The following is a 19,073-nucleotide window of genomic DNA, read 5'->3' as shown; positions in this document are numbered from 1 at the left end:
AAAGTCAAAATTCAGATTACATATGAAGAAAAATTATGGAAAGACTTAGAATTAACGATGTAGAAGACTTTAACATACTGGAAAGTTTAGGAGAAGTTATTAGGTACTCCTCATTGCCTTCCATGGTTTAAAATGATATCACCAGGATGCCCCCGTGTCTGGGGCAACCCTGTGAGTCAGCGTTCCTCATCCTCTATTCCATAAATATGCTTAGTTGACATGGCTGAACTGTGCTAAGTTGTCTTAATGTTTCAAATTCATACACGAAACAATCTGGAAGTTTTCCTCAGGCGCCCACTGTTCTAGATCATGCAGCGCTGCCACCCACAATCCTTCCACTTACCTTTCCTTTCGGCCACCTCAGCCCTGGTCAAGTAGTAGTAGAAGTGGTCCAGCTTATCAGGCTGCTCCTCCAGAGGTCTCTGTAACCACAAGAGGGACCTAACTCTCGCAGCCTCCCTCAGCGCATCCCACTTCTCCATCAGAGCAAAGAGCTCAGTGAAGGACTTATGATAGCCATCTCGCAGCATGTCCACACAGATGCTCTTCTTGTATGAGTTCCGGTAACTGGGAATGAGAATCAGAACACTCAGGGTGTTATTTTAATCCTTGAAATCTGTGCAGTGTTTTTATCCTATAATAATTAAAAATTGAATCATGCTGCCTTTTCTTCCTCAGTGAAAGCACTAAAAACCATCTTTGCCTCAAACACTCATAATTGAAAAACTTCAGTTTCATGAAAGATGCCAGGAGCTATCTAAATACAGTAATTTTAATGAAATTACATTATAAACATATCAGTTCCAGAGCTGAGATCCCTTTGATAAGAACAAATAAGCTAGTTGACTGATGTCTTAGTCTGTTCGAGCTGCTATAACAAAATACTACCAATTGAGTAGCTTATAAACAACAAAAATTATTGCTCACAGTTATAAAAGTTCGAAGTTCAAGATCAAGTCATCAGTGTGGCAGCCTTCTGGTGAGGGCCCACTTATTGTTTCATAGTTGGCTCCTTCTGAGTCCTCACATGGTGGAAGGGGCTAGGGACCTCTCCAGATCCCCTTTTATAAGGTCTACTCCCATTGACGAGAACTCTACTCATGACCTGAGTATCTCCCAAAGGTTCCATTTAGAAACACTTTTGGGGATTAGGATTTTAACATGAATTTGGGGGGACACAAATATTCAGACCATAGTATCAGATGACATTCAAAAATACTTGATACACTAGACTCTTAACAAAACAAAATAACCAATCAGCCAAGCAAAAATTAAACATCTCATTAATATCAAAACAATGCACTCTATATTAAATGATTTCACTGTATGCTATGGAAGTTCATTTATTCATTCATGCAGAATATGCTCCTAGAAATTCATTTCTAAATATATTGGTAAATTATTTTCAGTTAGAATCACATTCATAATTTCTTAGATTAATATTTCACTACTAACTTAATAATAAATCACATGTAAGAAAAAGTGACAAATAAATATTACACTTATTTATTTAACAAATAGCTATTGAGTTTCCTGCCAAGTGCCAGGCACTGTTCTAGACCAGATATATTCCATGCCCCTGTAAAGTCTGTATTTTAGGGAGAACACAACCAACAAATAAGTAAACAAATAACAAATAATTTCAGATGATGAAAACTGCTACACAGGAAGCAGAGCTGTGGGGTAACAGCTGTGTGATGGCGCTTATTCTACCAAATGAGTGGTGAGAAGCCAAATGATATAGCTTTATGTTAATTATTTTACACTTTTTAAAAAAAAAATAGGAGACAATTAAGTATTTAGAACAACTGACCTGTGATACTACTTGTAATAAAAATTTCACTGTGGCGTGGAAACAGCCTAGAATTAGTCAGAACACCCCGGGTCTGAGACAGAACTTCCAGTTCTGTGAGATTTCCCTGGACCTCATTTCTTCTCATTTGTGAAATGTGTGTATTATACATGCTCTGCCTGCATCCTAGAATTCTTCTAAGAACCAAACGAAATTATGCATGTGAAAACGACCTGGGAAATGTGAAGTCTTGAACTACCGGTTCTCAACTGCTGGCTATGCAACAGCATCACCTACAGAATTCAACAAACAAGCAAGCAAAGCAGAAATGCTCAGGCTCACCCACCAAGAAGTTCTTATTCGGTGGATCAGCTTAGGTGTAGAATAAAATACATAAAGAGCGGTGAGGAGGGGCTTGGTGAGAGAGAAACTAAAAAATGAAAAGCAATACTCGGATCATGAAGAGCCCTTAAAGCCATGGTAGGAAGTCTGGACTCTAGGCATCCAGCAGCTGACGCGAGGCACCTATTGTTATAGGACTGGTCCATAAAGAGAATAAGGAAACTATATTCCTAGGCCAAAAGCTCAAAAGCCACCACCTTGTATGAGGCAAAAAATATTTGAAATGAGGAAGAGAGAATAACAGATTTTTGTTTGTTCCTGCCTGCCCGTTGAGACAGAAGAGGAGAAGATGAAGGAGGAAGCAGAGAGATGCTCTAAAAGGCCACGTCTCCTCTCTCCTCCCATACCCACCTGCCTTGACACAAAGACAGCACAAGTCACTGTGCAGGTCTCAGCAGAAGACGACCAGAATGAGCCCCTACAATTTCCCACAGCCCCTGAGTGGTTTGGAGCGAATGCCATAATAGTCTAGTGGGTTCCATGGATGTCGCAAAAGTTAATGGAAAGAGAGAGGTGATATGTCTGCCACAATGTCAGTGGCTGTGGGAAGGGGATGTGTACCAAAAGGCTGTTATATGGGCTGCCCACTGAGACCTGAAGGAGGACACAGCTATAGCTCTGAGAATAAGCAGCGCTGGGGACCTATTGAAGGCGTCAGGCCAGCATATTTCCAGAGCTGACAGAAAAGGAGGGATCGAGCACATCAGAGATGAACACCTGTACAGAACCCAATAGGTTAGGAATGCATTCCACTACAAGAGGTTTCTATTTCTCACAGCACAAGATGCTACTGGCCTAGGTTCAGTGGACTGGCAATTTCAAGGCTCACGCCTCCAGGATTGTTTTAACTTTTCCCTCATGCTTGTCCCTTGCTGGTCACTGAATGGACAAGCTCTAGATTATCATCTCTACCTTCAAGGAAAGGAAAAAGGGGAGAATGTGGTGGCATCAACCGTCTTTCCTTATTATCAGGGGAAAAAAAAATTTCTGTAACTATTAGTGGATGTCCACTTTGTTCTATTGGCCAGAACTCTGTCATGTGGCCACCCATGCTGCAAGGAAGCTAGACATACACACATCTTGCCTGTTCTAGGTCACACTGCCCTGACAGAACTGGGGTTGCGTTAGCACAGAAGGGAGGCGTGAACTCTAGAATGGCAAATTTAGTGCTGATCACAAGGTCCTAGAGATCACAATCGGGAAGTAAATGTTAACAAGCAGCCGCGCCCAGGGATGCCAGATACAACTGGGAAGGGTGCCCAGTTATATATGAATATCATAAAACAGAACTGAAGGAAAGGAGGGGGATTGGTAGAAGCAGGTGGATTCAATGCGTAGTTAGGCGATAAAGACACTGATTACTTGGTGAACGAGTGGATGTTGCGGGTGATGGAAAGGGAGGAGCTAGGATGACAACCAGGTTTTTGGAGTAATTGTTAATTTGCTAAGGAAGGGAACACAAAAGGATGAATAGTGATGGGGAAAGATAACTAGTTTAGGTTCCCCCAAAAGGCAGCTTTGGGGGTGGTACAGGAGGTCTGAGAGGACAAGGGGCTAGAAATCCAATCTTGCTTCAAGCAGGCCCTGTGTGTTTATGCCTTAGCTGCCCGCATGTTTTCCTGTGAGTAAAGAAAGCATTCTGGTGCAAAAATAAAGAATATTATAAATAAAAATTAGAATACTGACTTTAAACAATAAAAATGAACACTAGTCAGGAGGCCATCTCAATTTTAATCTCAACTGGTACAGAAGCGGAGGAAATCACGCTCTGAGCTTTATTTCCCTCCCCCGGAAGATGAGGCTGCTTTGGTTGGATCTGGTCTGCCTAGCATCCAGCTCCACTTCTACAGGTGGCAGGACTGCAAAGTACTTTTGGAAATGGCCAGTCTCACACTCTTGGTTGGACTTGATTTCAAAGACTTCCCAGCCAAAAGGTGGGTCAGTGACCCAAATTAAGCCACTGGCCTCTCTCCCAGGCTTTTGAACCTTGCGTCAAGACACACAAGTGTGTAGAAGCTTGCTGGAGCTCAAGCAACCTGGCAGCAACATCCTGACAAGAGCCATCCTACCTAGAGCCATTCAAGGGTCACATGTCTTGTCCTTTTCTTCTGAGCCAGTTCTCCACTAAATTCAGCTGGTTACCTAATATCCTTCCAATAAAATCATTTTCACTTTATTTAGTCAGAATCAGTTTCTGCTGCCTCTGAGCGAAGACCACAAACTGATTCAGAAGGGACTGAAGTAAAATTGTTTCTAAGACATTTTTCAGCCTCAAAACATCCATGATATATAACTAACATAAATTTTTAAAAATTCTAGTAGGTTTTTAAAAAGACCACTCTTTGCAAAAGAGATTTCAAATAGAATTATATTTTAAAATGCATATGTAACTATGCTGATATCATCTCTATTTGTTATACACATATGTCATTTATATACACAAATGTGTATGTCATTGTTTAAGCCTCATTACTAATATGTGAGGGTAAGAAAGTGCAATTATAGTGATTTGTTAAAGAGGTTCCTATTTACACCTTTATAGTTAATTCAAATGATTTCTTTTAACTGGAATAATTTTTCACTTATTAAAATAAACTGGTTATCTAAAAATAAAAATGTATGTCAATTTCCTCCATTATGTAATATATTTGGATTTCTTAAGTTTTATATTTCATAACAGCAAATCACAGCCAAAGTTCATTCACTTTATGGAAAGAATTTTTTTAAAAACAAAAATAGAAATATAAACAGAATGCAAATTCATTATCTTTTTTCATTTGGACACAAAGTTATTAGTCGATGGCTTAATTTACATGTTAAAACAAATATTAGTCTAAATTAAAATACGTTCTTTCTATGTATCAGGAGAAGAATCTCCTTGACCTAAAGTCACTATACTGGTTGAAAATGGAAAATTCTGGGAAAATTTATGGAGAGATTTGATAACATAGAATTTGAAAAGAGTTCTCCTGACAGAAAAGATGGCATTCATAGAAACAAAGCTGTAACATTCACAGATATGCTGGACATCTATAAATCTATATCCTAAGGAAGATCTTTGCTGCTGCAGATATCTGAGGCTGCCCTGGGCTAAGGGATGCTGCTGGAGAAGAACAGATTTAAGAACAGGAATAAGCAGTCATACATTTCATATGGATTTTATTACTATTAAAAGCCATTATTCAATAAAGATCATATGTAAGTATTCTTAATTTACATCAAAATTTCCCTTAAAAATTCTAAGATTAAAAAAAAATCTATAGCGAGATGGTAAAACTGCACAATTTGATGCTGGAAAATGGAGAGCTTTCTGTTAAACAGCTATGCAGTTACTGTAGCATTTAAAAATTCTGCCTATATCACTTTGAATAGCCACTATACATAGAGCACTTACAATGTGTCAGACACTGTGTAGATATCATTTCTAACTCACACAATACCTCTCTACAAAGTACTACTTTCATTTTTACAGGCTAAAAAAAAAATGTCTTCAGTGAGGTTGTGACTTGCCCAAAGCCATACAAGCTAGTAAGTGATATTTGGAATTTGCACCCAGGTTTCTTAGACTGCAATTTTTGAAATTTTCCACTTAACACAGTGCTTATTATATCAAATATTATTGGGTTTTCTTCTCCTTTTCTTCCTCCACACAATTTCTGTTTATTTGAATCAATTGTTTAGGAATTTGACATAACTGAACAATCACAATATAACTTTCCAATTTGAAAGCCAATGTTTTTATCCATGCTAATACATATTTATGCCGGATTGGGGGAAAAGATAGGTATCATTCTCTGCCTCTCTTTAAAATGAAGAGCAGACAATCAGCAGCATCCTTGCAAAGCCAATTCAGTAGATGTTATTCCTACTGAAGGGTGTAAAGTCTAATGGGGAAAACACTGAGACAAACATATAAAAGAATGAAAAGCACACACTTCTACAAACATAAAAAAAAAACATGAATAGAATAAATAGATATAAAAACTTATTTTATCTGCCTTTATAGGTATTTATACTAGTAATTAGATGGATTTTCAAAATCAAAATGAATTATCCCCTATTCTAATATATAATTAATATATTTAACATATTTTTTCATAGCACAAACTGAAATACTATATCAAGGTTAAGCTTCACATTTGGTAAGATATTTCAAAAGCAATTCAATAAAAAGCCATATTTTAAAACAAGATCATAAAATTTTTATTTAATCTGACAAAGATAAACGCAAAAGATAGGTAATGTCTAATCAAAAATCAGGTTAATACTTTTATTCCATTAAATTAATATTTATAAGTCACTAGTGGGTTATCTATGTGTCAGTTATAACAGTCTCACAATCATACTGTAGGAATAAATGTTATTGGAATCACCTACGGGATAATTACACTGACTCTTAAATTAATACTTAAATAGCTTCAGTTAAAATAATTTCCATGGAATAAAGTCACTATTCTTACTCATACTTTTCAGTGTAGGTAGAAATTATATATAATAGAATAGTGGAAAAATCCACCTCTTTACACATACCCGCACAGACACAAAAAATCATATAAGTTATCTGGGTATGTTTTATAGTTTTTTGTTAAAAAGACCATTCCCCCACCTCCAAAAAAAAAAAAAAAAAAAAAAAAAGCTAGTATATATAGCACTTCCCTAGTATATATAGAGAGAAGTGAGAAAGAAAATTAACTATGCTTAAAATGACTTTATTTTAAAAGCACGTAAAATGTTTTTACAATGAAAACTTAAAGCATTTTTCTTAATTTTACACATTTAGGTTTTTTAACAATGATTAGTCATAATGTTGATGAATTCTCGTTAAGAATTATACTATCGTTATTCTTAAACATTTTTGTGTAATAACCATTGGAGAGTTGAGGTTTTTAGGACTTTATTTTCCGTGGACTCCAAAATATGGCAAGAAAAAAAGTTTCAATATAAAAAGTCTCTTTAAATTTAAGGGATTCCCAGTGAGTTGACTGGTCTCTGGGGGCATCTACTGGAAATCTAGCAAATTGCACTCACATCATGTAAATTTAATAACTTTCATTATCCATCTTAATACAGATATTATTTTAATTGATATGCAAATAAGGTGATACTCAAAGAAGATAAATGTAAAGTTATGCATAGTATTCTATCTCATCCATCTGGTAACAGCAAAACATGTAGCTGTCTATGAGATCAGTTAACAAATACTCAACTCTTAAAAATGTAAATAGGGCAGGTGTCATATATCACAGAGGAACAGTTTTCAAATCACTCAATTCTCATGTTTGCAAAAATCAGAAATATATTTTAGAAATAAATATTTGCACATTTAATGAGGCATTTTATCATATCCAAATTAAATGTATATAAAAAGCACTTTTAAAATTATGGTTTCTCTAAAACATTCATTTTGCACCTCAGTATATTCATTAACCATAAATAACATGATAACCACTGCTTATCTTCTATATGATTTTGAATTTAACTATTTAGAGATTAATAGCTCAAAACAGTAGAATTTGTTATGTTCAGGAACCAAAGGATCTATCCTTTATCATAGTCATTACAATTATAATTAGTCATTAAAATGAACACTGTTATTAATTTCTTCTAAACATTTTAGCAGAACCTCCTTAAAGAAAAATAAACATATGACGAACTTAATACAATCATTACTTATGTATAGTTTTGACATATATTTCAATAAACAAAATAACTGGTAAAATTATTGCTATTGCTAACCATGTAATAGGAGTTAATATCACAGTCATCACAATCTTGATTTTCTTTGTAAAATTTACGAATCACATTTTCTTTAAGAGAAAAATTAATTTTAAGGTATATTAATTGTGCTATACTTTAATTGCACCATAGTATACTTTATATATTGCTATAATTTTATCTAAAACCCTCTTAATGAAGATTGAAATATATGACATTTTAGCTTCATTACAAAAAAATACAACTAATGCATTTATTAGCTTTTACTGTTTCTGGAAATTTCATTAGAATCACTGTCCAAATAAACTATATCACTTTTAATTGTGTAAATAAAAAACTAATCAATATAAAAATGTTATTGGCAAATCAGACTATAAGTATTAATATAGCAGGATTTTGGTTTCAGTTTTGATTTAGATTCATATTAGATAGTTGGAGTTATTTGATAACAAAAATAAATAAAATCTGCCTCTGAAGAGATTATAGAATGTAATTTTTCATGATTTTCTAAACAATTAGAAGTTCACTAATTTGAATTTTTTGAGGATGCTGTTACACATATAAGATTTGCTTTCTATTTTTAGAAAATACAAATTTTCATTCATTTATAACCCATTAGAAAGTATAGTAATACTTCCAACATTTTACAAGTGTACACACAAATTGAAAAATGCCATTTGGAAAAACTATTTACTCTAAGTCTACCTTTAATTAAAAAAAAAAATCTGGTAATAATAACTAAGAAAGTTTACTACATAGTATTTTATAAATAGGACTATTATTAATATAATTCTTTCAACAAAAAATAAAATATTAAGAAATTTGATCAGCAAAGAATTTTCTCAACAGTACAATAAGAATTCACTTAACATAGATGATTTTATTTAGGGTATATGGAATACTTACACAGAATGGAACAAAGACTATTTCTTAGATTCAATTATGTTAAACTGACACTCGGCAAAATGAAGTAACTATTTGTGAGATCAATAAGTGTTAATCGATCAAACAGAAATTTTGCTGGTGATTGTTACCCAATATTAGAGGAAAGCCATGGTTATTTAGTAGATGGTACAGACTATATCCCTTACAATAGCTTTAAATAATTCCTTTAACAATAATTTTTTATTCACATACCCTGTTAAAAATGATTTCCTCAAGTGATTCCTATTCAATTAAATATTTGAAGTACAGCAATTGTCATCAATCAAGAATGAATAAGCTATTCCTCAGTCAATATAAAGTATTACCAAATATTTACCCACATAGAGTTGCACATATTTTCTTTACTGAAAAATCTCAAATTTAACCACATTTTAAAAATAGTTTTTATTTAGAAGTTTATTGAAAAAGCACTGGAAGAATGTTTCTTACGAGGGTAACTGCACGTATAATTTTTATAAACAGCCATTACTTGCAAACTCTCTCAAGAAAATCAAACTTTTTAAAGAATGTTTTAAGCCAAAGATTATACTTGGAAATGAATGAAATGAATGTCATTATTTAAGAAGTACTTTCAGTGAAAATATTTTCAAGCCAGAGTACCACACTTGAGTCCCAATATCTTTCATTAAATGAGGCAATTATATTAATTCTTGTTGTTTTCTTTCAATTTACACTGTAACTTTCCACTATAAAAAATATGATTATATAACCAACTTATATTGGTTATATTGTTATTTAACCAATAAATATGTTGAAAAATAAAGCCTGAAAAAATCTTAATTTTTGGATTGAGTTATAATAATAAAAAAGAAATCTGAATAAGTAATATAATTATGCTATAGTTTGCATCCTAACATGATAACAGATGTAAGAAAAAGAGGGGAAAAATAAAAAATGAACTTCATACTACATGACTACAAACAATGGATTACAAACACATGTAAGCATGATCGTGCTAGCTCATTAACTCCATATTTTTGTATAAATTAGTATTTATAAAATTTTTATTATATAAAACTTCATATAATATAATAGCCACTGTTATTTGAAACATAATTTTGTGAATGCTCTCCAAAGTTTTGAAATTCTATTATTTAGGACATTTTGTCTTAAACAATATCATTTAAAAATTTTCTTTCAGTTCATCTTTATAAATAAACTATCAATTTTCCATATAAATTGAGTGAAACATCAAACTTTTAATAAAAATGTAAGGCTGGAGAATATAAAGACAAAGCTTAGTAAAAACAACAAGTCGCATTAAAAAGAAAACTTTAGCTCACTGTGCTTTTTTTTTTACTAAAGTATGTCATACATTTTATTTTTGCAAGAGTTTGACGAGTTTTGCAAGTAAAATTCTGTTTCCTCTACATTTGCTAATAGTCATGAGAATCTGTAGTTTGCACCTTCCCATTAAAAATGCATTGTATTTTTTTGAAATTATTCACCCCGCCTTTTATCCAGATCATGTCTTTGAAAGGAGGAAGTAGATAATAAATGGAATAATTCATGATTTCCCATTAAATATGAAACTTTCTTTTGCAGAGTTTAGAAAATGAAGTTCTACATAATGTACAAAAGTTGATTAGAACTTTTTTAACCTTTTCAAGAAAAAACCTTTCACATTAAACAAATGCATGAAGAGCTTTCTTTGGGAAAAGTAAACCAATCAATTCTTTATACCTACAGCTTTATCATATATATTCTAATGTTGCTCCCTCCAAACACATATTCCCGTATAACACCTGAATAGTTATTAAAGTGGTGGCAAGAAAAGTAGCGAACATTGAGCTATAAACATGACAAGTATCTAAGAAAAATATAACTGTTTTAAATTACAAAGGGAAAATCATGTAAATTAAAAATGAAAACAAAACATTATTCATGCTCTTTTCAGCAATGTAATGGAAGATAGTGTAAGAGTAAATAACAAAAGCTCCATTTAGATTTCTCTTTACGACATTTCTTCTAGTGTGGTGATGACATTTTGACATGAGAAAAAAATATATAACTTTAAAAACTTCTCTTTACCAACTGTCCGTTTGGTACACTGTTAACTATATTTTTTTACCTCTTTTTTGGATAAATAAAAAATAAATAAACCAAATGATTTTTAGGTTCCTTTCAGTTCTATCATTCTATATTTCTTGGATAAGGAATCTGTAGTAAACTCAACTGAAGAGGAATGTCAAGTTCTGTCTATTTTAGGGCAGCAGGTGACCTAATTTCTTTGGGTTTTTAAGTTGCTATTGGAGAATAGTTCATCTCTTCACTAAACATATTTTAATTTTCTTCATATTAAAAAGTACATTAAGAACACATTTTTCCCCTTTCAAACGTGAACGCTTAAAAAAACAATTACCATACTCTAAGCCATGTGCAGAAACCTTTCATTAGTGTATGCTCTTTAATTACTGTTACAAAGGAGGTATGTATTGAACATATAAACAGTATATTGAACATATAAACAGTGAAGCCAGGATTTCTCACAGGCTACATAAATGATCAAACTTCCAGAAGATACATTTCGTTTTACATTTAGTAAAAACTAAAATAATAAAAATTAAAAAATGAATTGATCATTTTGATTTATATACAGATGACACCTATATATAAATATCTTATTTTCCTGAAAGTTGTATTAATTATATTGCAGCTATCTCAAATATTTAGAAAATTCCTAACAGCATAGGGTATATCAAATCAAATATGTGCATCGATAAGAATATTGAGAGAACTAAAGGGAGTGTTCGTGAGAAGATAAAAGAGTCTTGAATTCAAACTTTTAAAAAACAGTACAAAATAGATATATGTAGGGATTTTAACTTCTTTGACACAGAGAAAAAGTCATTTGTTTCTTTTGTATTTTTATATAAATCTCAACAAAAAGAAAGCTTGTGTAACACAATATCAAACAAAATAGAATTCAGGCATAATAAATTAAAGGAACATAAAAATATCAGAGATTCATAAATAAATTTTCTGACAGTTCCACATAGAACTGTCTATCAAATAAAGACCAAATATATATTTATTTTTCAAAAATACAAAGAATGTTTATAAAAATTGACCATGTACTGGCCACACTAGAAATTTCATAAACTGATATATATGTGGCACATTTACAGAGCACAAGAAAAGATTCACTTCTCAATCTTGAATCTTCCCTTAGAAAAAGACCACAAGAAAAAAACTATTCACTTGCAAATTTACAAATATATTTCTAATTTATTCATTACCTAAAGGGGAAACCACCATAGAAATTTTTATATATTTAGAACTGAAAGAAAAAAATCTAAATATCAAATCCTAAGGGAAGAAGTCATCATGATATTCAAAAGTAAATTTAGACTTTAAATGTGTTTATTAGAAAACAAGAGCAACTGGTACAGATGAAGAAGCTAGCTTTCAACTCAGAATGCTAGAAAAACTCCTAGCAAAATAAACAATGGCATGAAGTCAAATAAAGGACAGGGAAGGAAATATTAAGCGTAAATGCATAAATTAATAAAAGAGAAGAAAAAAGTTGATCCGTAAAACAAAAGATATGATAAAAGACAAATCTTTGAATACTCAAGTAAAACAAAACTAGATGGGTCACTTAAACAGTACCAGATATAACAAAGGAAACAGCTTCTAAGTAGAATGGTAGTAATGGCCAACTTTTATTGTATGCTTATGATGTGCTAGGTGCTATTCTCAATACTATACATATCTTATTTAAATCTTACAACAAACCTTTCTTATGAGATAGGTAATATTCTTTTCATTTTATATATGAGGAAACTATGACACAAAGAGTTTAATTAACAAGTCAAAGATCACACGCCCATGCATAGTCAAGCTGTAATTTTGACTTCAGCTGTCTAATTCTACAGCCTATGTTCTTAGCTACCATTATCTTTATACTACCTCCAAGATATAGAGAATATATCTATAGATATAGAAGAGATTTAAACATTAGAAAATATGCTAAACTTTATCACAACAAATATAAAAATCTACATAAATGGGCACTAACTAAAAAAATACCAAATTATCAATCATCAAGATTGACTAGAGAAGACTTAGAAGACCAATTAAAACAGAAAATCTTTCTCCCCACTCATCCTCCTCTCACCTAAAGAGCAAAACTTCAGTTTTACAAGGGAGTTCTACCAACTTTCAATAAGTAAGAAATTCTCATCTCTTCCAATATCTGTAAAAAACCAAACTGGAAATCTTTAAAAGTTCTCTCTATAGAAATTTTGTTTCAGCTCAGGTGGAGCGTTCTCTTTGTTCATTTTTTTTTTCTTCTATATTGTGACATATTCCCAAGTACCAGAGAATATTTGTTTATTTATGATAATGAAGTTCTAGATTTCTTAACACAGGCAGTGTGCTTGGGTTTCCTGTTTACAGGCTTCCTTCTGAGGAGTGTGAGTCAGGAGAGCACAGGCTGACTATTCCTTGAGCCACTAACAAATGAAAGGAACTTTGCGTGGTGCACCAGCTTCCCTGACAGGAGCTCAGGCCAACTGGTAATATCTTTAAAGACTTTTTGCATCACTCTTCATGAGGGCTATTACTCTGTGGTTTTCCTTTCATGTAATGGCCTTTTCTGGTATTGATAGAAGGGTAATTCTGGTCTCATACAATGAGTTGAGAAATATTTCCTTCTTTTCTATTTTCTTGAGCATGTGCCAAATTGGCATTATTTCTCCCTCACATGTTGGTTAGAATTCACCGGTGAGGCCATATGGGCCTGGAATTTTTTTTGTGTGAAGTTTTAAAACTATGAATCAATGTCTTTAATAATATAAACCTACTATGTTATTTCCACTTAAGTGAACTTCGCGGTATTTTTCAAGAAATTTAGCCATTTAAGTTGTTGAATTAATTAGCATAATTCTTTCCTCCTAATTAGCATTCTTATATTTGTATAATTTACACTGAGGTGTACTCTCATTTCTGAAATTGGTATATTGTGTCTTCTTTTTCTCTGGTCAGTCTGACTTGAGGTTGATCATTTTTATCGATCTTTTCAGAGAACTGGTTTTTAGTTACTGATTTTGTCTCTTTTTTTTCTGTTTTCTGCTCTCATTTTACTACTACTTTTTCTCTGCTTTCAGTTTAATTTACTTTCTTATTCTAGTTTTTAAAAATGAAAGCTTAAGGCACTCATTTTAGACATTTCTATTTTTCTAATAGAAGCATTTTAATGCTTTAAACTTCCCTGTGAACACTACTTTAGCTGTATCCCACAAATTTTGATATGACATGATTCTCTTTCATTCAGTTCAAAATACTTTCTAATTTGCTGTGTGATTTTTCCTTTGTCCCTAGTATTTTTAGAAGTATGTTGTCTGTTTCCAAATTTGTGGAGATTTTCCAGAGATCTTCCTATTATTTCTAATTTAATTCCATTGTTGTAAGAAAAAATAATTTGTAGGATTTAAATCCTTTTAAGTATATTGAAATTTGTTTTACAGCTCAGAATATCATCTCCTTTGATAGATGTTCCATGTGCCCCTTGAAAATAATGTGTTTTACTGTTGCTTGGTGGAATGTTCTGTAAATGTCAATTATTTAAGTTGATCGATGGTATTGTTCAGGCCTTCAATATTCTTACTGATTTTTCTATAAATTATTGAGAGAACAGTGTTAGAATCTCCAATTATAATTGTGGACTTGTCTGTTTCTCCTTTTCTTCCTATCAGTTTTTGTTTTATGTATTTTGAAGTTTTGTCATTAGAAACACAAACATTTAGGATTATGTCTTCTTGATGAACCAACTCCTTTTATCATTATGAGATGTCACTTTTTATCCCTGCTAATATTCCAATTGCTTTCTTAGAATGTATGTCTGAAAATCTTGGAATCTCTCATTTTTCTTCCCTTCTCTCTCATCGTGTTAAGAATTTACTATCTTTTGTACTTCTATGTAGTCATTTCAGTTTTAAGAAGGAAATGTGTTTAGTCATCCATTGATCTTGAAGGGCATAAAACCCTAAACTAAACTTTTAAGACAATTCTTTTGTTTGGCAGTATATTTCCTCAGCTACTCTGGTTGTAAGAGATTGTTTCAGGCAGGCTTAAGGGGATTTCATGGAAGTCTGGCTCAGGAAAATAGAATGACTGGGTCCTTATGAGGTGACCCCAGAGGGAGGTTCTAGGTCCAAATCAGTACTGGGGATTCAGGAGAAGTCTGAAAATCTGGTTTCCGAAGTATGTTTGATCCATTTTCTTTCTAGCTTATTTGTTCCTTCCTCTGTATGAATCATTTTTTCTTTTCTCATTGCTTCCGTTTCTATGTAACATCAAATTGCTTTGGTCAAACTACTTAATCTCTCTATGTCTTGGTTTCTGGGAGTGATAACTCTTCACAGGATTATTGTGAAGATCACTTAAAACAGACTAGCACACAGCATTCATTAGCTATATCTTACCTGTTACTATCTTGCCTAAAATAAAACCTAGCTAAGAGATGTAATATTTATGACAAGTTGTCTAAATACCAATTTTATTATTTATTAGCAAAGTTCTATTATGTTGTTCCATTTTTCTTATATAAGTTCATGTGATAACTTTCTTTTGGAATTCAGTATCAGGAAAAAGCTTGTCTCTCTTGAAGAACTGATATGTTTCTCTGCATCAGGTAATGAGAATTTTACTGTCCATCACATCTTCCTTTTTCCTCTGTCTGCCCAGAAGTTCAGGGTGAAACTCACTGTTCCCTCCAGGGAACTATATTGACTCGAATGGGGAGCATATTCACATGCTTCTCCTTTACTTGCCTTTCCTTCTCTATTTATCATCTGATAGCTGTGTAATACAGAACTTTAAGTTTTTTCAATCTTTTCTAGAAAGAAGGTAAGTAAGCAATAAAGTTATTTCATGTAAATCAGAAGTCTTAAGAGATGAAACACAGTCTCTGCTTGTAAAAGACTCTAAGTCTAGAGCAGAATCCTTTGCTTATGGCAACTCACAGCAAGATAATACTCAAAGTGTTTTCATCTCTTTGTAAATATTAACTCAATCCTCATAACCATTTCATGAGCCAGACTCTATTATAATTATTTCTATTTTTTTTTTTCAGATGAGGAAACTGAGACACAGAAAGGTTAACTTCGCCAAAATTAACCAGTGACTTTGTTAGTAAGTGTAAAGCTGGAGTCCAGGGAGTCTGGTTTTAGAATTCATGCTCGATTTCATTACACCTGGCAGCCTCCCAAAACTTAGCTTTAGCAAAACATTCTATTTTACTACCTTCTCTTTCATTTTTTAAATGCTGGTCATGATCCCAAAACTGGTGGGTCATAACCACTACCCACTAATGGGTCATGATCTATAGTTTGTTAAACATTAATCAAGAAGGAAAAAACCCCACATGTACATGATTGTCAGGGGCTATTAAGAGAGTTCAAGCAGGGGCTCTGAACTCTACCACATGGGTGAGGATGAATCAGAGCCTCACAGAGCAAGAGACAGGCTGAGCCGGAAGCTAAAAGTTTACCAAGTACACAAGGCTTAGGGGGAAGAAAAGGGCATTTTGGGCAGGGCACATGTACAAGGCTATGAAAGGAAAAAGGCTCACCATTCATTTATCTGTGAGCCAAGCATTGTACCGAGTACTAAATATGCACAGTGAGCAAAGCAGCCATGGCTCCAGGCCTCTTGTAGCTTACAGTCTAGAAGAGAAAACAATGTAGCAATGACAATGCAATGCTATAAGTGCCATGATGGGAGGCATTCTGGGTATTGCAGGTTTTAAAGTAACTTGCCCAGGTCATACAGTTTTATTACAGGTATTACACTACCAAGGTTGCCTAACATAATTGAACCGTTTAAGAATAAGAAAAAGTTAGCTATGAAATGGTAAGGGGAAAAAGCCTTCTAGGCCAAAGGAATGCCAATACACTAGAGCGGGGAGATGAGAGAAGATACTGTTCAATGAAGACCTGAGTACCTTCAGAGACAGGACGCTGTAATGGTTAAAGAATAGGCTCTCAACCCAGACTGCCTAGGTTCAAATTCCTGCTCTTTGACTTGTTAGCTGTAGGACCTTGGGCAAGTTACTTAATATCTCTGTGCTTCAATTTCCTTAGCTGTAAATGGAACTAACAAAGACTTTCCTACGATTTAATGAATTAATACATATAATGCACTTAGAGCAGTATCTGAAATACAATAAGTGCTCAACAAATATTAATCATTGTTATTATTTTGGCAAAGAATAAATTTCAAGGTGGAAACAGAAGAAATTACACAGGCTGGAGTGTGGCTGGCCTTAGTTTAAAAATATTGTTTGAGTGCCTACTATGTGCTGGATACCGGTATAGATAACAGAGATTTAGCAGCAAACAAGACATTCCCCAGTTGCTCAGGTCAGTTCAGAAGAAGTCATCTTTTTTCCTGCCTGTTTCTGTTAGCCATGCAGCCATTTATCTGGCAACCAGCTTCTTCAAAAAAATTTAATTTGTAAATCTCTATACAGAATTTAACTTATTATTTTACAAAAGATCAAAATGTTCTGGAGAGAAAAATAATTTCACAGAATTATTTAAAAGTAAACAAAATAAATGAAGCAGAGGAAAGAGCCTAAATTTCCATAAAGTTAGTATGACCTATTATACCTATATTATAGCCTGAATAAATGTCTTCACCTTGCCACATATATTTTGAGTGCCTGGCCATTGTGCAAATCCAGGTGTTAAATTTGCTTATAACGAGTATACCTGTAGTTTGTAAAAGCACCCTTGGAAGATAATTTTGAAACAAATTCAAGATGAAAATCTAAGACTGGCAAAAGTCTAATTTAAATGAGTAAGTATAATACACTTTAAAATGAGGCAGGAGAAAAAGGCTTTAAAAGATATGAGAATAAATGGTTCTCCATTTCTTTACAACCTAAACTTATTGAATTTGGTAACTGATAGTACTAATCGCCATTGTCCCAACAAAGTGACACTCAGTGAACTGATAATGCTCAGATATTCTGAAAGAAAGCGATATCGTAGGGATGCACACAATTTCAAACGAAATCTGTTCTTCCAGGTAATAGAACTTGATATCTGAAGCAGAAAATAATATTGAGCAGATTAAAATTCTCTGTCCCTTGATGATTTTATTTGTATCCTCATGTACATAGCTAAAGCTGTAAAAACTGCCCCCAGAAATTTTTATTTGAATCTATAAATGACACTTTTATTGCTTAGTGACTCAAAGCAATTATGATATGATAATAAGTGATACCTTACATCCTTTAAAAAAATAATGCATTCTGATCGTGTAATACAGAATTTAAAAAAGTACAGAAACACGACATGACCTTTAGTTGTTAAAAATTAGTTAAATACTATTAACAAACTATTTGAGGACTTATCTAAGAAAATCAAATTACAAGTGTCAATATACGTATAATGTTTTAAAAAATGCACCTATTAGGCACAGCCATAATCCAGTCACTTAAAAAGCAATAAAGCATGCTGAAATTCCTCCTGTAAATGCAGATGATAAAAAACCCAGAAGCTCTTTGCCTTTAAACTATTTTACCCATTCCAAAGTAAAATTAACCCTATCAACTAGATTTAGCTATCTCAGGAACAATTAGTTCAGCTTGTCCTGCATAGTTACTTGTTCAAATATTATACTCCTATTTGGTACATAAAACATTTTTGAGGAGGTAAACATCCTTGATTCAATAGTCAAACCAGTTACATGCAATACTGAATTAAAAATGTTGTAACCAAAGGCTATTCATAGCAGGATACCTATTTCATGGTGTTGTTAATCTTACATTTTTTTTTTCACTCATTTGTTCATTTAACATCTAGTTATTGAGCTCCACCCATGTGCCCTGCCTGTCTAGGCCCTGGGAGACAGTGGCACAAACACGCACATGTGCGTGCGCACACACGCACACACACACACACACACACAGACACACAGACCCACTCCTGCTTCTGTGGGTCTGGTTATAGCAGAGACAGACACAGATAATTTGCTTGGGAGTAAGTGTGAATGGGGTGAGGACTACTAAATTAGGAAGTCAGGGAGTGCCAGACTGAGGAGGTCACCTTCAAAGTGACAGCTGCAATGACAAGGAGTGTCAGCAATGAGGCCACACAGAGAGGAGTGAGTGGTGGGGAGAATGGGAGATAAGGTCAGAGAGGTCGGCAATGTCTAACTCCCACACAGTGTTAGGCCATGATGAAGAGTTCAGAGTTTATTATGAGAG

The 19,073-nt window shown here is 33.5% G+C and overlaps 1 protein-coding gene across 1 annotated transcript in view; it reads right to left on the bottom strand.

The window, feature by feature from the left end:
* TTC29 (tetratricopeptide repeat domain 29) overlaps positions 1–19,073 on the bottom strand; it is a 594,494-nt gene that overhangs the window by 126,940 nt on the left and 448,481 nt on the right. Inside the window, exon 12 of the mRNA XM_039876006.1 lies at positions 344–567. Coding sequence (XP_039731940.1) covers positions 344–567 — 224 coding nt within the window. The remainder of the gene's footprint in view (positions 1–343; positions 568–19,073) is intronic.

This window comes from Pteropus medius, unplaced genomic scaffold, assembly GCF_902729225.1.
Source record: "Pteropus medius unplaced genomic scaffold, Ma_sr-lr_union100, whole genome shotgun sequence".
Taxonomy (NCBI): domain Eukaryota; kingdom Metazoa; phylum Chordata; class Mammalia; order Chiroptera; family Pteropodidae; genus Pteropus; species Pteropus medius.
Note: the sequence above shows the minus strand (reverse complement) of the source record. Positions and strands in the feature narration are given on the sequence as shown.